The 22,550-nt window shown below is 43.5% G+C and overlaps 1 protein-coding gene across 2 annotated transcripts in view; it reads left to right on the plus strand.

The window, feature by feature from the left end:
- The window catches only part of PIK3AP1 (phosphoinositide-3-kinase adaptor protein 1), a 114,639-nt gene continuing 92,089 nt past the window's right edge, over window positions 1–22,550 (plus strand). The window contains exons 1-2 of one of the 2 annotated variants that reach the window (XM_019939715.2): window positions 1–121; window positions 7,555–7,971. In XM_019939715.2, coding sequence (XP_019795274.1) covers window positions 109–121; window positions 7,555–7,971 — 430 coding nt within the window. In that variant the 5' untranslated portion in view covers window positions 1–108. Of the gene's footprint in view, window positions 122–3,548; window positions 4,011–7,554; window positions 7,972–22,550 lie in introns of those variants that run through there. The other variant, XM_019939714.3, reaches the window with a different exon arrangement.

Genomic DNA, 22,550 nt, shown 5'->3' on the forward strand with positions numbered 1-22,550 from the left:
CGCGGAGCCGGGCGCCCCTCCCGTTCCGCGCCAGGGACGCCGCCGGGCCCGCTCCGGCCCCGGGCCCCGCGCGTAGCGAGCCGGGCACGGAGGACTGCGGCCGGCGGCATGGCAGCCTCAGGTGCGTAGGCCGGGCTCTCCTCAGCCTCTCCTCAGCCTCTCCTCAGCCTCCCCTCCGCGCGCCCTCTCACCCGCCGCCTCTTGCCGTACGCTGTACCCTTTCGAATCCGGCTGCTTCCTCGGCGTAGCATCAGAGTTCTTTCTGTTCTTTTCTCTGTTCCTTGTCGCAAACTTCCCACCCCAACTTTCTCACGTTTCCCTTCCCAGCCTGTTGCGCGATTTTCTTCAGCCCCTGCCCGACCTTCCCCTGTTCCCCGTCTTCTAAGTCTTCTTTTCTCCCTCCAGCACTGGCCCGAGCTTCTGAGGGTCGATCTCCCTGTTGTACTAACTCTGTGAGCCGAGAGTCAAGTTTAAAGTAGGTGGAGAGCCGACTTACCTCTCGGCCGGTGAAATGCTTCTCTTCGGGTCCCATCGGGCCAATAGGGGGAGCTCAGACAGTCCGAGGTTGGAGATGGGCCCTTGGGCCACCTTCCTATGCCCGCTTCCTCTACCCTCCTGGGCTTTGTTTTTGTCTAGAATTTCCATAGGACTCTAGGAACACCATTCCTTTAGCTTTACTTTTCTTATGTCCTTTGCAGAACTTTGGGAACTGGGGAGAGGTGGAGGTGACTGGGTAACCGACCCATCGAAAGGTGCCAAGAGTCTCTTCCCATTAGCCCTGGGTTCCCTTCTGGTTCATGGGCGTGTACACTTGGCAAGTCACTCACTCACTGAGATACAGGACAAACACGGCAATGATGATGAGAATAGAGACAATTAATGAGCACTAACTATACAATTTAATAGACAATGTACACCTAAATATATCCTCAGTGGTGATCAGGACACCCTAATCTGTGCTCTCAAGGAGTTTATAGTCTGTGAAGGCAAGCAATAAGTAAACAGGGAATTACTAGATGAGAAGATTAGAGTTACCATGTTTGCAAATGGGTTTACTTGTATTTCCCCATCCCATCTTATGATGTTATAGTAGAGATAACATGTGGAAACAGGATGTAAAAGCTTCTTGAAAAATAAAATATAGTTGGCTAGGAGAAGGTGCTGTTCTTGGAGAAATTGTGGGCAGATGCTAGAATGAAGAGCCAGCTCTCCCCAGATCCCCTGAGCCTTCTAATGGTGCTTTGGAAGGAAAGGCCAGTGGAGACAGTTGTTAGATTTGGTGACGCAGGCTCATTATTTACGGGAAGTGGGAAGGTAGCTAACCTTAGCCTCCTGGCTCTCTAGCTGGGCTCTGGAGGTTAGAAGAACCTGTACTGTGAATAAGGTAATAGTAGGTTCATAGTCCACACATTCCATTCGGAAGCCAATGCAGAGTTATCTAGAGGGAATCAATTCATTCAACAAATGCAGGGCTTCCCTGGTGGCGCAGTGGTTAAGAATCTGCCTGCCAGTGCAGGGGACACGGGTTTGAGCCCTGGTTCGGGAAGATCCCACATGCCACGGAGCAACTAAGCCCGAGCGCCACAACTACTGAGCCTGCGCTCTAGAGCCCGCGAGCCACAACTACTGAGCCTGCGTACCACAAGTACTGAAGCCCACGTGCCTAGAGCCCGTGCTCTGCAACAAGAGAAGCCACCGCAATGAGAAGCCCACACACCGCAACTGAGAGTAGCCCCCGCTCGCCACAACTAGAGAAAGCCCGCACACGGCAACGAAGACCCGATGGAGCCAAAAATAAATAAATTAAAAAGCAGAAACAAACCAAATACAGTCACAGTTCTAGGTGTCAGGTGTATATTTAGTAAGTAAAACAGACATAAGCCATGACCCCATGGAGCTTATGCAGCAGTGGGGGAAGGCAGGCAATACAGTTAATAAGGAAAGTACATGATATGATAAGTGCAGTGGAAAAACAGTAGAGGGGTAAAGTGGGTTGGGGTTATACTTTTAAAGGAGGCAGCCAGATTAGGCCTCACAGAGAAAGGGGCATTGAGCAAAGACCTGAAGGAGGGCGGGGGAGGAATCATGTCGGGGAAGAGTGCTCTAGTCAGGGGAACAATAAATGGGTGCACGTGATGTATTTATGGAACGGGGAGCAGGCCACAGTGGCCACAGTAGGTGGGTGATTGGGGAGAAGTAGGAGATAACGTCAGTGAAGCTCCCACCTCCTCCCCTTCCTAGGAACAGGCCCTGGGCTGTTAAGTCCAGGAAACAGCATACTTTGGGCAGAGGAGGCAGAGAAAACCACCCTGGTCCAGTGTCCTATGTGCATCGCCCCCCCAGTGGGCGTGGCCAAAGGGGCTAGAAGGGTGTGCTCCTATTCAGAAGGGAACTCACGCCTGGGCCAAACCTGGGGCTCTTTATGGGCTCTGTAGTGGCTTTGCAGATGTCTGTAATGGGTTAGAGCTGTCAAACCTGCTTGACATAAACGTCCTCTGTGGTGAGTCGCCACTCCAGGGGCTGCAAGTGGGAGTTGGGCCTCTGGAGTCCCCGGGACTCCCTGAGGTCTGGAAGTACCAGGACCCACGGTGGCAGGTCACAGTGGTGACAGTGGTGAGAGCGTCTCTTGCCAAAATGCTGTAGGCTCTGGAGTCATCCAGGCCACTCTTCTTTGTGGTTTTCCTCTTCTCTTCCTTTGCCTCTTTTTTCCCTCCCCTCCCCTCCCCTCCCCCCTCCCCTCCCCCTCCCCTCCCCCCTCCCCTCCCCCCTCCCCTCCCCCCTCCCCTCCCCCTCCCCCTCCCCTCCCCCTCCCCTCCCCTCCCCTCCCCTCCCCTCCCCCTCCCCCTCCCCACCCCTCCCCCTCCCCTCCCCCCTCCCCTCCCCTCCCCCTCCCCTCCCCCTCCCCTCCCCTCCCCTCCCCCTCCCCTCCCCTCCCCCTCCCCTCCCCTCCCCTCCCCCTCCCCTCCCCCCTCCCCTCCCCTCCCCCCTCCCCTCCCCTCCCCTCTCCCCTCCCCTCCCCTCCCCCTCCCCTCCCCCTCCCCCTCCCCTCCCCTCCCCCTCCCCTCCCCCCCTCCCCCTCCCCCTCCCCCTCCCCTCCCCTCCCCCTCCCCTCCCCCTCCCCTCCCCCTCCCCCTCCCCTCCCCCTCCCCTTCCCTCCCCCTCCCCTCCCTTCTCCTCTCCCTCCTTCCCCCCTCCTTCATCTTTTTTTTTTTTTTTTTTTGCGGTACGCGGGCCTCTCACTGCTGTGGCCTCTCCCGTTGCAGAGCACAGGCTCCGGACGCACAGATTCAGCAGCCATGGCCCATGGGCCCAGCCGCTCCACGGCATGTGGGATCTTCCCGGACCGGGGCACGAACCCGTATCCCCTGCATCGGCAGGCAGACTCTCAACCACTGTGCCACCAGGGAAGCCCTCATCTTCTTTTAAATAGTTTTATTGAGATGTATTTCGCATACCATACAATTCATCCATTAAAGTATACAATTCAATGGTTTTTAGTATCCTCACAGATATGTGCAACCATCATCACAGTCAATTTTAGAACATTTTCATCACCTCAAAAAGAAACTCCGTGTGCTTTAGCCATCACCCCCTTGTTCCCTCCTTCTCCCTAGCCCTAAGTTCTACTTTCTGTCTCTGTAGATCTCCCTACTCTGGACTTTCATATAAATGGGATCATATAGTATGTGACTAACTTCTTTTGTAGCATAATGTTTTCAGGGTTCAAGTTCCCTTCCACTGAAGGGTAAGCATTAGTCTTTTGTTTTTTGAAAGGCGTATTTGCTTGTGGAAATCAAGGAGAATCTTGGCTCCCTGTCTTTGAAAGAACTTGGGAAGCAAGGTAAAATGAAATGGAATCAGCCTATCCTGGAATAGTCTCTAGGTTCCTGATGACGTCTCTTGTATTTACTCTTGAGAGAGAAGAGAGAGAAGCCATAAGTGATTTTCCCAAGTGGCCAAGCCTGGTTGAGTGAAAACCAGAATCCTTTCCTCCATGTGTCAGCCTCCAGGTATTTGAAGAAAGCTCTCATACCTTTTTTCTGCCCGCTTTCTCCAAAGCTTCTCTTATCTCCAGATCCTTCTACCATTCCTGGATTTATTAGGATGAAAGGGCTTGAAGGGACCTTTAATTTTTTGTCATCTTAACTTCCATGTGATCTTTGAGGTTCCTCAATACTCCTGCCAAGTCTCTAAACTTGAAACCTTCGGAGTCTGGAAGCTCCTCACATTAATTGTTTCCAGATCTCTCCCTATCCAAGTCACCTTCCCTATCTCACACCCCTCCTCAGTACGGTGCCCAGATTCAAACACAGGCTCCAGGATGGATGAACGGAGTGCCAGACTAAAAAGTGGTCTGGGCTGGGTAGATTGAGAAGCTCCCAAGCTCTTCTTCTCGGTTCTCTTCTCAGGTGGATTTTGAATCTTTTAAAGGAGCTTTTCTTTTGGTCACTGTGTTTCTTACCACCACCATCACTCCCTGTTGCCACTAGCCAGCTCCTGCTTCTACTGTTATCCATTCCTTTCTCCTTCTATAGCCAAACCTGGTCTTTAAGCTCGACAAGGACAGAGACCCTTATTTCTGTCTAGGAGTTATGGACTCCCTGTTGATTCATGTACTTCATTTCTCTAAATAAACAAACAAACAACAGTGGGAAGAATGATTTGGCACACGTGAAGAAGTGACTTATGGTTAAAGGAAGGGAATTCTCCTTGAAGAAAGGGGTGTCCCCACATATGAGAGAGAGTCCCCAACAAAGCATTTAGTCCTGTGTTGTTACCCAGAAGGTTGTGGAGGGACTTTAACTGACACTTTGGACTTTTCTACAACTTCCCCAGCTTTCAGTTTCAGAAGCAGAGCAAAGTTCAGGAAGGTGATAGATTTTGTTGTCCTCATTTACATTGAGGAAAAATTTGTTTAGATATAGTATATTGGTCTGAAGTCACACCTTGAGTTGGTGACCAAGTAGGTTGTGATATTAACTAGTCAGAGGTACTAACCACTTCCTTCTCAAGTACTGGCATACCTCGTTTTATTGCACTTGGCTTTATTGCGCTTTGCAGATACCACATTTTTTACAAATTGAAGGCTTGTGGCAACCCTTCATCGAGGAAGTCTATTGGTGCCATTTTTCCAACAGCATTTCCTCACTTCCTGTCTCTGTGTCACATTTTGGTAATTCTTGCAATATTTCAGACTTTTCCATTATTATTATATTTGTTATGGTGATTTGTGATCAGTGACTTTTGACTATTGCAGAAGGGTTATGACTTGCTGAAGGCTCAGATGGTGGTTAGCATTTTTTAGCAATAAAGTGTTTTTTAATTAAGGTATGTACAATTTTTTTTTAAGACATAGTGCTCTCACACAGTTAATAGACTACAGTATAGTGTAAACATAACTTTTATATGCACCCGGAAACCTGAAAATTTGGGTGACTTGCTTTTTAGTGATATTCACTTTGCTGGGGTTGTCTGGAACCGAACCTGCAATATCTCTGAGGTATGCCTGTACTTTTGCTCAAAGGGGGGTTGAATTTAACACTGGAACCTCAGGAATTAGACATTTTAAATAGGTTTTTCCATTTCGAAGAGGTTAAACCCTTAAGCGCGTTTGATTTAAATTGTATTTTTAAACTTTTATTTTAGAAGTTTTAGATTTAAAGAAAAATTGGGGAGGTAATACAGAGAATTCTCATATATTGCACACCCGGTTTCCCCTATTATTAACCTTTAAATTTTCCTTGATGACTAGAGGTCTTTAATGAGCAGCAGGTATTGCAATGTGCTGTTAACAGAAGCCTACTGGAAGCCTATCGCGTCTTATATTAGTACTGAATTAGGGACTCCAAAAAGAAACTCCACAGTTTTGTTTTATTTACTGTTTTAAAAGATTTGGTACTGTCATCCTGGGGGATATCAGAACTGTGTTGAGTTTACATTTTATATGTCATTGTTTTAACTTTGAATATGGTGATGGATGGGGGCAGGAAAGGGGGTTCCTTTCATGATGTTTTCAGAACTGAGAAGCTCAGGTCTTGCCCCACTCCTGCCTCTGACCTTTTGGCCAGGAACCATTCAGCTAAATGTGGCCCACGGATGGCATGTAATTGTGATAATCCACAACTTAGATGACTCTCGTTTGACAAAATTCCAAGCTTCCTTCTCTAAGTGGGAGGAAGGATACCTATTGCATTGTAGATGTATGGCTACTTCTCTGCGCTCACCCCTTCCAAATCCCTTAGAATAATTCATTGAATTAGTGGGAGATGAGGACCCACAACAGTGGTAACCGTTATAAGAGCCAAGCATCTTTGAACTTTGATAATGGGAAGATAAGAGTTATTGCTCATAAGATTCTTGACAGGATTCCTGATGGGAGGCAGCAGGTAGATTGGCAAGAGGACTGGATAAGGAACCAGGGGACAACCTGAGTTTCAGTCCTGGCTCTGCACTAATTTGCTGAGTGTGAATTTAAGCAAATTCCTTTATCTTCCCAGATGAAGTATTTCTTTTATCTGTAAATGAGGAGTTTGGGCCAAGTGATCCCCAAAAGACCTTTTTAATTCAGCACTTCTCTGAGGCTTTGGACTCTGTTTCTGGCACTTGTGCTTTATTAGAGGAAGAAGAAAGCCTATGTGACAGACCATATATGGCGAGAAGCACCTTATAAATGGTATTGTGTAGGTCAACATGTTAATTCAACCATGGTTACTTTTACATTAATGCATTGTTTATATTAATGTGAGGATAATGACAGCAGCTACCAATCATTGAGGGTTTACTACACGTCAAGCACTATGCTTAGTACTTTACATGAAATATCTAATTTAATTTTCACAAAACACTGATAAATATTGCCTTTATGTTTCCATTTACAGATGAATAAATGAGGTTTAGAAAATTTAAGCAACTTGCCCAAGGTTGCACAGCTAATACTTAAAGAGAGCCAAGATGCTAAGTCTGGCTGCCTGATTCCAGACCTGTGCTTGTAACCACTGTATTTGGGAAAGAGCTAGGTTCTGGGATCAAACTGCCTGAGTTCAAATTCTGACTCTGCCATGGGGCTCTTGGATAAATTACTTAACCTGCCATACCTCAATTTTCTCATCTTCAAACTCAGGCTAATAGTAGTACCTACCTTAGAAAGTTGCTGTGATGATAAAATGAGTTTGGGAGGCAATAAGGTTGGACGAGTGTCTGGAACATAGTAAGCTCTATATAAATGTTGCAGTTGCTCTCATGATCTTCATCATCATCATAATCATCATCATCCTATACTGCATCAGCTGTGGGGAGAAGAGCATGCCAGCAGAAGCAATAGCTTATGCAAAGATCTGAAATGGCATAATGGGTATGTTTGGGCAAAAGCAGGGAGTCTGGAATGGTTGGAACACAGACTGGAAGTGAGAAAGAAGTTAGACAGGTAGGCTGGAGGCAGACAGTGAAAGATTGCAGGTGCCAGGCTCCTCGTCTGGATGGTATATCTTGCAGGTCATGGGAAGCCCTAGTAGGAGCAGGCGTGTTAACATGCTTCTGTACCTCCTTCTTGCTTAGGGATGCTTGTAGGATGCGACATCCTCATCATTTATAGCTCGGATGCCGAGGAATGGTGCCAGTACCTCCAGGACCTTTTCCTGTCCAGTCGGCATGTCCATAGCCAGAAGATGCTGACTTACAGGCTGGGCCCCAAGACCTCCTTCTCAGCCGAAGACCTGAGCTTCTTTCTCCGCACACGCTGCATCGTGGTGCTGCTGTCTGCGGAGCTCGTGCAGTGCTTCTGCCAGCCGGCCCTGCTGCCCCTGCTGCAGAGAGCCTTCCATCCTCCACACCGCGTGGTGCGCCTGCTCTGCGGGGTGCAGGACAGCGAGGAGTTTCTGGACTTCTTTCCAGACTGGGCACACTGGCAGGAGCTCACCTGTGATGATGAGCCTGAGACTTACGTGGCAGCTGTGAGGAAGGCCATTTCTGAAGGTAAGGGTCTCTCCTGCAGTACAGAAATGCAAGCCCTGGAAAGAAAGACCCATCCAAGTCCTAGACATTTCAGGGGAGACATTGTCGTGTTAACACTAGTCATTCCTATTACAAGCTGAACCTGGACCTCACTATGCTAAGAGCCCCAGTCATACTTACTGGTTTAGAGCAGCCTATTTCTGGGATGGGATAAGGATAGAGTAGGTCTCCTTGACCGCAGGAAAGAAAGATGACACTTTCCCATGGGTTTTGTGCTAGGATAAGCTAGCCCTCCTTCTAGAATTTTCTACACCTTGGGAGACATTGGACACAGGTTCCAGCCTAGAGGGCAGTGGGGGTGGGAGGCTGAGACTTAGTTTGGTGAGGTGTGAGGAATACAACTGCCAACCTTCCTGCTTCCAAGCCATTTCCATTTTATCATCAGGTCACCTGAAGATTTTGGTTGAAAAGGTGTCGCTTTTGGATAACATGTTTATAGAGAAATACCTCCCTTCTCTATTTCCTGCCAGCCTAGTTTCTGTCTTTTGCCCTGTTCCTCCTTTTAAAGTGGGAAAATTCCGATCCTCTCTGGCGGGGCTAATGACTTCAGTGGCCCCAGGAAGTGTGACATATGCTCTGATTAGCAGTAACGGAAGACGTGCTCTGGGATGGATGCATGTCACGGCTTTTCTTCCTCTTCTTGTTTTCTATTTTTGCCTCACTGTGGGCTCTGAGCAGGCTATGTGTTTATCTTCTATTCTCTTGCCTTTGAGCTCTTATATACCTGATACCAGCAAAGAAGCCTGGAAAATTATGAGGCGATGTAACTATGCTCAGTTATCCCTGGTTTGACTTGGGTATTAATTTGGCTCATCTGCCCCTGTCTCATTTAATGAACTGAATCAAGAATTTACAAATTCTTAGCTCCCTAGATGCTTCTATCCCAGGAATGCCTGCTCTAAACCAATAAATATGACCAGGTCACCTAACATAGTAATATCCCAGGTCATTTTGTAATATAAATGACTAGTGTGAGCATAGAAGGTGTCTCATCTGAAATACCTGGGACCTGGATTAGTAATTTTTCCAGGGATTGCTTATCTTTACTTCGGAAGGACACGAGGATAGAAAAAGCACATAATTCATATTTGCATGATTGCCCTTCATTGCTTTGAGGGTTCTGCTGAAACTTACAGAGAAGCGAGATGCAACTAATTGTTTCTGAGGATGAGCTTCTGTCACTGCTTGGGATGAGCTTGTGATCTGGTGGGCAGGCTGCTGTGACCCACCTGCCAGTCATTCAGAGTACCATGGATGTATTGTCACTGTACTGGCATCTCATGCCGTGTGCGCTACCAGATTGTTCTTTAAAATACGACAGTGGTATTATTTTTAAAAATAGATGGTAAAAGGAATTCTTTGAATATTGTTTGGATGAGTCCAATGTTCAGATGCCTAGGTAAGTTGATCGCTTATAATATTTTACTCTTCACTAATGACTCTGGCTCAGTGTGCTATGAGACTTTAGCTTCAAGTGTTTCAGAAGGAATGAAGTGTTTCACAGTGGTGTTTCTGTTTTGAGAGCAAATAACCTCTCATCAGAAAGAGATTATTTTCATGGGAGATTAAAATAAGCTGCTTAGTGGAAAATCTCTGTAGTTCAGAATCAATGGATATGTAGGGACAAGTGGAAGTATAGGAAAAAGAGTAGGAGGAAGGATGGCTTATGCCTCCAATATCATTTTCTTATCTGGTATTAGACTTGTGAATTTGGGGATTAGAGGTCTCTGTGTGTGCCAGGATGGCTTGGGTTTGCTTTGGGAGTGTCCTGTTGGCCCAGTAATGTGGTGCTATTATCTCTGATTTTTGTGCTGAACAAGCTTTCTTAACAAACCCAAGACTCAAGTTCTGGCGTTGTAGCAAAAATGAGTAGCGACACTCTATTGCCTGGCTCTGCTGCTTACTAGTTGCCCAAGATTAGGCAATTTATGTAGCCTCTTTGAATTTCAGTTTCATTCTCTGTAAGAGATGGGATTAGACTTGATCTAAGACACTTTCCACGGCTGATAACCTAGAGTCCCCTAGGCCAGAGAGTCTCAGACATTTTTGAAGCACCACCTTCTTGCCCTATTTCATACCTGCTTTGACTCCCAGGAAGTTTAGGGCTAAAACAGTGTTTAAGGACAGTATTATCCCTACACTAGGCTTCTGATATGATTATGTCCTTGGTTACAGTCTCTACAACTTGTGATTATTCATTTTAATATCCCTCTTGTACACATGAGGTTTTCCTAAGACACTTCAAAATAAAAGCAAAAAATAAAAATTTCATACACCCCACTATACAAGCTGCTCCAGTCCTATGAGAAATAAATACATGAAACTTGTTTCTTTGACTTTCTCTGTTAAAAAAATTCCACTGGGAAATGTAATGGAAAATTGATAATGGGAATGAGCTAATGGTAGGGACAGTAATTGTGGGGTTACTGATTGTGGGGCTATTGAAAGCTATAGGGAGACAAATTTCAGGCATCTTTCTAACAATTAGATCGTGCAAAGATGGGATGGGTAGCCTTTGGAGGTGATGAGTTCCACATCACTGGGAGTGTGCAAGCAGAGCCTGCACATGTGGTGTAAAAGGAATTCAGCTTTGGAACCATGATTGGACCATGTGACCTTCCCAACCTTTTGATCGTAAAATTCCCTTACCTGAAGCTTCTCTTTTTTCTGCTAGGAAAACATTTCTATTCTAAATTCAGTCTTCCTCCTTCACCAGATCTCCCTAGGGTTTCTAACTCCCAACTGAAGAAATATTGGTCATGTTTCTACTATGACCCCAGCAGACAATAGCAGGAAAAAAGACTTCAATTCATAATCTATGTAACCCTTGAAAATAGTAATGTACCCAGAACATTTGTATTTTTTTTTCTCAATTTTAAGACAGTTTATGAGAAAACATGATGAAATAAAATTTATATTTTAAGGCAGGACAAGGAAAAACTAAACATAAAATTCTCTCTGTGTGTTTGTTTGGACCTCCTCCCTCCCTCCCTAATGTGCAGTGTGCATCCGCGTTACACATTAACCAGAGCTCCTCAAAGAGGGGAGTGCTTGCTCAACCATAAAGATCAATTTTTTTTCTTTCTTCTGACACTAGCAGTGTAACTTCTTAAAAGAATGGTGTTCTTTCCCAGCCCTGTAGGGGGTCACGGTGACTTGCTGCTCGCTTTGTATGTGCCTACCTGGACCATTTATCCTTGGTGAACTTTATGTAAAGTATCAGTATGTCATGTTGATGTATGATCCTTTGTTTCAGAAATGTATATGACTGTGCCTTCGACTTCTAACAGGCAGAACAGTTCTCAGAGTTTTCTGAGAATCTGCTTCCTGGGATATAATCCTCAGTATGGCTCAGATAAAATTCCCTTTTTGTCTTCTTAAGTTGATAATTAATTGAATTTTTGTCAACAAATATTACTATTTAATAAGATATTCATTGAGACCATGTAAAATTTAGGATAAATTTTATTTATTTTTTGCGGTACGCGGGCCTCTCACTGTTGTGGCCTCTCCCGTTGCGGAGCACAGGCTCCGGACGCGCAGGCTCAGCGGCCATGGCTCACGGGCCCAGCCACTCCACGGCATGTGAGATCTTCCTGGACCGGGGCACAAACCCGTGTCCCCTGCATCGGCAGGTGGACTCTCAACCACTGCGGCACCAGGGAAGCCCTAGCCTGAATTTTAGACCATTTAAAATTTAAAATAAGGCTTAAAGATCAAAAGCTTTAGAAAGTAGAGCTGGTGATGGAGGTAATTATTCCAGAAACTTGGATTGAATGTGGTTACAGGCAGTTAATTACACTTTCTCTTGCTGCTGTGTTACCTAAATAAGTATCAATACTTATCAAACTTTAATGTGGGCAGGAGGACCTGGGATTCTTGTCAATATGCAGATTCTGCCTCCATAGGTCTGGTTAGGACCCAAGATTCTGCATTTCTAACAAGCATCTAGATGATGCTGATGCTGCTGGTCAGGGGTCCACGGAAAACTGAGCTAAGGTCTAAGCCACCCTTCCTTTGTCACGTCAATTGTCATGTATCTCTGTTAGGCCTGGACCATTTTCTCAAATCTCTACTTTTTCTGGAAATGAAGGCACCATCACATAAGGGTGACTCCTGGACCAGTGTTTAGGTATAAAATTAGACCAGCGTTTGATGCTTAGCCCAGTAGACTTCAGGGTAGGGCCGCTGAGTTTTCTTCCTGGTCCCCAACACATAGATTCAATGTGTTAGCTCTGACAGCTTTAAACCTCTCAGTTTTCCAGATGTAAGTGGTCCTGACATTGGAGTGGGGGTATACTTCCGTCACGATCCTCACTGCTTCTTCATTTAATAGGACCATTGATCATAATTACTATGCCACTAAAAAATGTTTTGCAGGTTTTATTTTATTTCCCATCCCCTCTCTCCAAATTTGTCAGCCACCTTAAAATTGAGCAAACGTTTTAATTAAGAGTCTTCAGTGTGTTGGAGCAGCCAGTTTATTTTCCAAGATCTTCATCTATAAAATGATGGGGTTGGACCAGATGATTTGGAAGGTTTCTTCCAGCCCCCCAGCGCTGTAATATATCATTATAAGTTTTCTAAATAGATGGCAAATTACCCAGAACCTTTTAAGTGGTTCAGTTTAGCTCCAAAATGTCTGCAGGGATATATACCCAGTGCATAGAAGACTGTACTATTGTTCTGAATTTTTTGGACTTGTTAGGTGATTATTTTAAAATAAGGAAGTGAGAAAAACCCAGGTACAGCACAGAAATTATTTCCTCTTTTTACTGGTGCTCTATTCTTTGCTGCAAATCTCACTGGAATATAAAAATAGATTCTGTTGATCTGTGTGGGAGAGGACTTGGTGGGTAACGTTGAGTTTTATTTCAAAAGTTCTCATAATTTTGTGTGTCCACGCATGCGTGTGTGTATGTTTGTTGTGTTGAGGGCGAAGGGAAGCAGTGAACCCAATTCTTCTAGTATTTTTCGGGATTACATTGGAGATCTTGTCTGCTTCTTTATGTGTTTTCTCTTTATGCACCCCCAATCCTTCCTCATGCCCCTTGTGCTTCAGAAGTGTTGATGGTACCCACAATTATAATGTATTTTGCCTTTTGTTTACATGGGGAAAATTTAGAGGCCTTCCTTTCTTGATATTAATGTTCTAATCTGAATGTTAAACTGGAGTTTAAAAGGAAAACAGTTGGGATACAGGTGCTTTTAGCTAGTCTAACAGATTCCAAAATCTTCACCCAGTTTTAAAAAGGAACGTTTTTTTTCTGAAATAAAGCACTGTTGACCCTTGAACCACATGTGGGTTAGAGGCGCCGACTCCCCTGCTCCCACCTGTGCAGGCAAAAATCTTCGAGTCATCCCTTGGTATTGGCAGGGGATTGGTGCCAGGACCCAAGCAGGACACCAAAATCTACGGATGCTCAAGTCCCACACAGGCCCTCGGTATCTGCGGTTCTGCATTCGCAGATTCAGCCAACTGGGGATCATGTAGTTGATCATTTTTACTGAAAAAAATCTGTGTATGACTTGCCAGCGCAGTTAAACCCATGTTGTTCAAAGGTCAACTGTAATACATGTTTATCATAATGTTAAAAAAAATGGAAAATGAAAAAATGCCTGTAGGCTATTTCTAATTTTAAAAAAATAATGTTGCAGTAAATCTTCGCACAGCTTTGTGCCTAAATCTTTGTGAATCTCTGTTGATTTCCTCCCAGCCAATCTCTGTAGAGCTCCCAGAGATGGTGTTGCACACCTGCTCTGTGCATCTCCCCACCCTCCCCATGTAACCTGAATTTATGGCCCCTCACTGTGGTTTTTTTGTTGTTGCAGTTTATTTAATTATTTTGCTTTCCCTTTATGCCTAAGTCAGTTATTTAAATTTTCTCTTGCAAAGATACTCGTATGGGGAACTGCCCTGCACCCCTCCTTCCCCTAATGGAAAGAGCTAATACTAAGGTGAATGCTCTGACAGTTACCCTGTGTCATGCACTGGGCACTTCATGGGTGTTTATTCCCCTCACAACCCTGAGTGGGTAGATGGTTTTACCCCCACTTCACAGATGAGAAAACTGAGGTTCAGAAAGGTTAAATGACTTGCATGAGGACTGGGAATAACTCACATTGGAATGTAAGGCCTTCAGACTCCTTCTCTGCTTTGCCTTGCTTACATCTAAGCCTCTTCCCCACACCCTCCTCTTCCACGTGGGGACAAGAAGCATGAAGAAAGCCTGTGAAAGAGAAAGGATTAAGGACAATGAAGCTTCCCTGAGTTCTCTAGACCACAGATTCCCAAGTCAGACTGGGCATTGGCACTGCCCCTGCACTTTGTTTAAAATGCAGGTGCCTCAGCCCCACCCTAGACGTACTGAACCAGAATCTCAGCGGTTGGTTTGGGGAATATGAATTTTAAAAAGCCTCCATTGTGGTTTATGCTCTGCAGCCATGTTCTGGAAGCTCTGCTCCATGCCTGCTGCCCTGTCCCTTGGTTTTCCGGTTAGAGGAGCTGGCAGCAACTCAGGCCTTGTGGGCTGTCACAGGGCAGGTCACGGGGCAGTGTTCCCAGGGGCTCAGGGCTTGGCCATGTCACAGCTCACTTCCACGTCACAGGCAGCAGGTCTGAGAGAGGGGAAGAGTGACAGACCTTCCCAGCAAAGGGGAAGTCACCATGCCCTCCTTGCTCTCTTTGGTGTGGCGGCCTCGGCGGTGGTAAGTCATTGATGGCTTCTGGGCTTCTGTGGTGTCTTGCAGAGACTGAGGGGAGAATCTGAACTTGGGCCTCTTGAAATTGACTATTTTTGTTCTGCTGTCCTCCTGCCTTGTGGCCTTGGGTTGCTGGGTCTGCTCTGTCTCTGCTGTGGGTTAGTCCACACGTAAGGCTCCTTAAATGCCCCTTGCAGAAAAATACTTTCTTCGTACAATCTTCCTTTTGAAATAATCTTTGATTTGGAGAAGAAGATGCCCAGCTGGGATGGTAAAATCTGTCCCAGTGTCACTGAAAGCTACAGCATGTCCAAGGGTCCTTTGGAGATCCCTTGCCAGGTACCCTGACCGCCTTGTAGAACAAGATACTTTCTCCTAGCTACACCTGAAACACTTAACGAGGACTAATGCCCATGATAGATTTTTGTGCCCACAGAACTTTTCCCCTGAGGCCTCCGAGTCCCCTAGGATTATGAATCTCCCACAAAGCTGTGAACCTCGTCAGCCACCCAGAGGCAGCCTTCTGCTCCCAGTTGTTAGACTTTCTGTGGTCCCTCAAGGAAAATATCTGCAAGTCACCTTGTCAACTGTGGTTGGTGAGATGCAGTGAAAAGGGAGTGATGAATGCTGAAGTTTCCACTAGTGTGAGAATCTCAAGTTTGCACCTGTTTTTGTCTAAACTTTCTAACACAGCTGGAATGGAAATATCAGATATAGGAATTTTATCGGTTAGTTTCTTATGCTGCTGTTTCTGTAGTTTCTGCATTTCACTTCTGGGACTATGCTAGAGGAGGATACTAGAACTTAGGAGCAACCTGACATCTGTTTTACCCCTTCAAAGCCCTTTTGCAAACACTATCTCATTTGGTCCATGCTATTTTCCTATAAGGCAGACATTATTATTATCATCACCATTTTAAAGATGAGGAAGACAAGGCCTGGCAGGTTCACACAGCTGCTTTTCCATTAGAGCTGGGATTGGGGGAAGGGCCTCTTGCCTTGTTGTTCAAGACCTGCTACTGCCTTATCTAGATATCACAGTGAGCCTTCCATTCTCAAGGCCCTGTGCTGGGTGCTGGAATAGAGCGGGGAAGACAGATCTAGTCACTGCTATAATAGCATCTATGTTCTAGACCAGCACTTCCAAAAAATGTATAATGTGAGCCACATGTGAAATTTAAAGTTTTCTAGTAGCTGCAGTAAAAAAAATAAAATAAAATGAAACAGGTGAATTAATAATCTGGTTTACTTAACCCAATATATGTAAAATTTTAACATATAATCAATGTAAAATTATTAATGAAATATTTTATATCCTTTTCCTCATACTAAGTCTTTGAAATCTAGTGTGTATTTTACACATAGAGCATACATTTTAAATGTTCAATAGCCATGTGTGGCCAGTGGCTACAACATTGGACAGTATAGATCGAGAAGGATGCTTACTTCTCAGAGAATTGGGGCCGTATCTGTTAAAAGTTTAATACATTAAATGTCATATGTGTTTTAAAAAATGCCTGTCCTGAAATAAATATTCATTTATTCACTTAGTCATTCAGAAAGTATTGAATGAGTATCTGCCAGGTGCTGGTCTGTAGGGAATAGCTCTTCATCTTTTTCTTTCCTTTCCTCTCTGATCTCCTCTTTCTTGCTTTTATTCCTCATTCCTCCCCTTTCTTTGTCTCTTTCTATATTTCGTTAGCTGTTTAGCTATGTTCCCAGGCTCCAGAAATACAGTGCCAGGTAAGACAAAATTACCTTTGATTAACAACAGGGTTTCTGTCCTTGGAATAACCAGTTTATCATCTGAACTAGTGAGACTGAGCTCCTGGCAACCTATGTGAAGGCAGAATCAAACCAGGGTGCTTCTATCTATCTACCTACCTATCTATCTAAAATTTAAAAGTATGTATATAGCAGCATTTATATATATTTATTTATATTTATGCTGGTGTATATGTGTATATATATATTTTTTATACTGGTTTATGAATTCTTTTCCTGGAAGGATACACAAGAAATTGTTGATAGTGGTTGCCTTTGGGTGGATGGTGGACATTTTGAACTTTTTGTTTTAGACATTTCTCCAGTGTTTTAATTTTTCTACAATGTTAATTTTTGTTCTCAGGGATTTTAGAAGAGAAAACTGATGGGGTCATGGGGATTTTATGGATCTAGAGGAAGGAGTTGGGCTTACACAAGCTAATCCAAGTAGTTTGAGCTTCGGGTTAAGTTCCACAAGGAACAAGGAGTTGTACAAACTCCTTGGCCTTTTTCTCAGCTTCATTAGATTGATTTTCTGGGTAAGGGGAAGTGACGTTGGTTTGTGTTATTGCTGTAATGTCTGTACCATCACTCACTCCGTGTGGGCTATGCCTGAAAAGAGGGAACAGCTACTTATCCTTGAGTCATATTCTTACTCTTGTCAAATGGAATTTGACTCTTGTGGAATTTAGATTGATGTCTTCTTAGGTTACTACAGTCTTTATTACAAGAAATAAGAGAATGTGGGTGTATTTCACAGACTCTGACACTAACAGGCTGTGCCACCTTGGGCAAGTCACCTGGCCACCCTGGACCTATTCTTATCTTCATTAAAATGCTGGGAGGAGCACAAGTTGACATCTCAGACCTTTGCAGCCATGAAATTCCATGATTCCAACCATGTGTGATTTTAAATATCTTACATTTCATTGCTGGTTCTCAATCTGATATTTTTCAAAATCCCATCAAGGTAATGGGACTTTTTCAGCTAAAAAGTTATCCTTTGCAACAGAATTTTAAACAGAACCTGAAATGACATAATAATAGCTTTCTGTTTATGGACATTAGCCCAAGTTCAGTCTTAGGAGGACATAACAATATGCCATTATCTGTGTGGGAATGAAAGAATGCATGTATTTAACATTTTATATATATATAGTTTATTATGGTGTACATGTAGATATATGAATGTGGGCTCATAGGAAGATAATGGGGACAACGGAAATGGGAGCAAATATGCATGACAGAATGGGTCTGTTAATTTCCCTATTTTTGCAGGATGTTTTGACAGCTTTTCAATTTAGTTTCCACTGCCATTCACATGACTGAGAGTGTGTCTGAGATGGCTGAAGAAATAGGATGATTTATGCTGTAAATGACTCTTTATCTGCTCACTGGAGAAGTTACTGAAACCATGGTAGCCTTGTCATATAGACTGCTGGGCAGAAAACTTCCTAATTTAGCCAGTTTGGTAAAATGTAGATGTAAACAGTGGTAAGTTGGTTTTCCACGACACAGAAAAACGAACAAAATCAATAATTGGTAAACTTGCCTTTTCTGTAGGGGAAAAAGCATTTGGAGACTACTTTATTTTCACTGTGTTTATGTTTTTAAAGAAAATGCTGGTTTCCACTGACAAGTGTTTTGTGCCCAGTACATGGTGGATGGATGGATGACTGGATGGGTGGGTGCAACCATGGATTGTTGTCCACTTTCCTTACTCTTGAGCCCATTTTGAATGTCCTAGTTGGAGAAAAAGATATCCTTCCCATGAGTATCCTTAGGGAGCCTGTGCTGCTGGTGCCTTTTGGATCATCAGCTGTCACCATGGAGCAGGTTTGTCTTGTGGTCACGTAGTCAGGATGCGTCTAAACAGAAACTGACTGATTCAGAGCAAGACAGGGTCTATCAAGTGCACCTTTTTTGCTCTGTTCATACTTAAAAATGTGCCAGATATGACAACCCATCCCAGAAAAGAACCAGGTATGCCATTACAGAGGCTAGTTAATAATTTGAATGGTTAACTCCATGGGGTGCATGTGGATCATTAGTAGCAGAAATTAAATTGGATGTGTCCTTCTGAAGGAGAGCATTAAAGTGAAGAAATCTGAAATGATCAGAGGAGACCTCTAGAATTGGCTTAGTGGTTTTGGGAATTCCTTGGTAGGTTTTTTTTCTGGGTTTGTATCTTCTGCATATGTGTATCTTCCTTATCACTCTTACAAGGTTTGACCCATACTAGCCTTTAATTTAAAAGAATACTGGTTGAATGTGCATATTTTATCTGCCAAGTCGCCAGTTTCACAGCAGATTGTTGGCTCACTCTCAAACATCTGATAACACAGGAAATAGATGGGAGACTGATGATGAAATGAAAATGCTCTACTTTTAAATTGGATGAAAATAAGTTTTCTTTTACGTATACAGCTAATGTTTGAGGCTGGAGCTACTGTTAAGGCTTGCAGTGGGATAGACATTCATCAAAACTAGCAGATAGGAGAATATTAGCGTTAGCTGTTGACTCTTTTCTTTCTTTTTTTTTTGAGCGTGTAAAATGTGGGAAAACATTTCTGTTGCAGGATATGGCATTTAGCATCACAAGTGGAGTTGTAACCTGAAAAGAAAACTGGGTTCACCTCTTGGTGGGTGTTGAGCTAGAAGACACAACCTAGCCAAAGATCGAGAGAAGGACTGATTATTACTTGCAGCAAGTAAGGAGAACTCCGGGCGCTTTCCTGAAGCAGTGTCTTCCTGAACAGCAAAACTGGGGAAGTTTTAAGCTAAGGGTATATGCATATTCATGAAGGGGCTGGAGCAGAGGAGAATTAAGCATAGAATTGGGGCAGAGGTGGACAGAGTCCAAGCTTTAGTTGATTGAAGTCGGGAGGGTCAACTTCATCATTCCATCCTCCACCTGGGTGGGGGCCTTAGTTCCTGTAGAACTCAAAGATATATTATTATGTATATCCCTTGAGGAGGAACTAGGACTCTGCTTTATCACTGCACTATTGTTTGACTGCCTTCTCTCTGTTTCTGCATTTGTTTGTTCCCTTAAGATGTAGATTACTGGGAATTCCCTGGTGGTCCAGTGGTCCCACTTTCACTGCTGCGGCCTCGGGTTCAATCACTGGTTGCGGAACTAAGATCCTGTAAGCCACACAGCCGGCCAAAAAAAAAAAAAGATTATCAATTACTGAGACCTGTTCAAGGGCAAGCATTGTGGCCCTTAGATCACAAAATGGCTTAGGCCAAAATGGCTTCTCTTAAATCAAGAAAGTAATTTTTGTTTCTCTTTCCAGGGACCCTCTAACCTATCTGCTTACAGAGTCAACTGTTATTGTTCTGAAACAGATCCCCCTTTTAATTTTCCAAAACTTTCTGAATATCATCTCCCAAAGCCTTGGTTTCTTGCTAGAGAAGGTCTCCAACTGTGATTATAAAGCATTTTCATGTTAGAAGTTTTTCAGGAAAAATGTAATGCTGAAATAATCATACAGTAATTGGGTAGCCTAAATGTTATTTTTAATAACAATCCCTTCCATGGTCCAGGGTGTTCATTCGATTAAAACTTGCCTATACTCTGGAAACAATCTAGCTTTAGAGTCTCTAATGGGAAAAGAGATACAGGGAGCCACTGAGTCAACCAGATGGAAATATAGAATATTAACATTAGAAAAGGAAACTCTGGGCTCATCTGGCACAGTCTCTCTAGTTTAAAATGAACAAAGTAGGACTCAGAGGGGTGGAGGAATTGCCCAGTGTTACACAGTTAGTGGCAGAGATGAGACTGTTAATTTATGTTTATATTCAACAAATATTTATTGAGCTTATGGAGTGCCTGCCATGGGGGTGGCACTCTGCAAGGCCCTGGGAAGACCTGATGAAAAAGTCGTATTCAAGTCCTGCTCTTGCAGAGTTTATGTGTCCTGGAGGTAGATGGCCACTAAACAGCCAGTTGTCCTGTTAATTGCTTGATGCCAGGAGTGTCCAGCATTATGAAGCAGAAGTCAGGGAGCTCCCTATGAATAATAAAGGGGACTTGTGATTTCCTGAGGGCCCCTTTGATAGTTCCTCATTATCATCCATTAAGGAAAGCACGAGTTTCCTGAGCATCCGTCTTGGAAAAAAGAAGAAAAGGCAAGGCTTGTAGTTATGGCAAGTATTATGCACCTGTTTATCTAATGGTAACGTATTGCCCAAGTTAACCACGGCTTTCAGGCAGGACTGTCATTTTCTCAGAGTAGTGATTAGGACTGTCTAAGATTTTACGTAGTTTTACTTAATTTTAAAATGAACATTTTGATTGTTCCCTTAAGTTTCTATATGGCAGTGATATTGAGGTGTATATATTACTATGTTCCCACAATTTGGAAGTTTTACATTCTAGTTCACCTAAATGTGAGTTGGTTGGAAGGACAGGCTAAAGATAAGTTGAAAATTAATAAGAATCAATATAAAATTCTGCTCAGGGTTCAAGAAAATAATTGAGCAGTTGTACAAGAGCAGGATGAAGGGATATATATTTAAGAGTTGCACTTGTAAGATCTGGTGGTTTTAGTTGAAGGCAAGCTAAGCATGGTCAACAGAGCACTGTCACCTCCAAAAACAGTAAATGCCACATGAGGATTTATGAACAGAAGTATTGGTGCCCTAGAAGAGGCTCCTCCTCTACGCTTACAAGTCAGTTTACCTGAGAGGTGTTCTATATGTCAATGGGAAGCACATACAGATATCCATCCATCCATCCATCCATCCATCCATCCATCCATCTATCTATCCACTCATCCATCCATTCAATTATTTTGTTTATTGTCCCCTGAATAGAATGTAAGCCTCAGGAAAGTGGGGATTTTGTTCACTACTGTATTCCCAGTGCCTAGAACAATGCTTCACACATAGTAGGCCCTCCATAAGTTGTCAAATGACTGATTGTAGTGAATGGGGTAATTTCAAATTCTGTCAGATAAACAGTTGAAGGAAATAAATCTGTTATAAGGAAGTTTCACTGGAACCATGGAAACTGTCTATGGAGTTTTGAAGGCCTTTCACATGGAAAAGCAGAGGAGCAGGGCTTTTCTGTGTTTCTGAGGTGGACAGGGCAAGGAGCAATGGATGAAAGGTGGAACAATGGCAACAATGCAGGTTTAGGAGGCCCTCGTAATCCAAAGACAACTGATCCTAGGAAAAGGTCAGATTAAAGTGGATACACTTAAGCAGGGACCAAAATTTCACAGTAAATATTACAAAAATTTTTTTATTGGGACTTTATTTTGAAAAGTAACTCTAAAAGTTAAGAAAATAAATTTATTTGATCATATTAACACAGGTTTTATTATAATTTCAGCTCTATACTAAGTCTTAAGCCACACAGAGACTGAACCAACTCTTGTTGGCTTTTATGGAAGAGGAATTGAGTACAGTTTTCTGACACAGTTTTATGCCAGCACAAAATAACATTCCTTAGTTCGCATTTGACTTTTCACAAAAACAGTTGTATTGAAATAAGATTCACAGCCAGTTTGACTTTTACAGTTTTCAAGGCCGCCTCTCCATCATTATGTAGTCCTATCATTTGCTTTTGATTATTGGGCAGCATCTCTGTGGACTTTATCCCGTCCAGTTGGTCACCTTTCCAATGGACAGTGACTTGACTTGTGATTCAAACAGTTTTCCAACGTCACTTTCGTCAGCTTTATAAAATGATGACTCTTTTGCAAAATCTAGAATTACCCTATATAACCAAATCACATTGCATTTATAGTTTATTGTGGATAAATTCTAAATCTAGGAGAGAATAAGCAATAAATATGTGACATTAAGCAAGCAGAGATGTTTAAGTGGAGACCAATTTTGTAAATGCACATCTTGTTAGTAAATGCTTTTATGTTATGAAAAATTTAGCTTTCCTATGGTACCATAACTATGGAGAGTTGAAATAGGAGGACTCAGAAAATGACAAGGCTGCCAGAGTTGGAAGCCACTAACATGGGTTCAGCTCCCAACCTTTGTTTCACCAAGCAGAGAACTGAGGGAATGAGTACCTTGGAACATCTGTCACCCATCCCATTTGGTAG

Source organism: Tursiops truncatus, chromosome 16 (assembly GCF_011762595.2).
Source record: "Tursiops truncatus isolate mTurTru1 chromosome 16, mTurTru1.mat.Y, whole genome shotgun sequence".
Lineage (NCBI taxonomy): Eukaryota > Metazoa > Chordata > Mammalia > Artiodactyla > Delphinidae > Tursiops > Tursiops truncatus.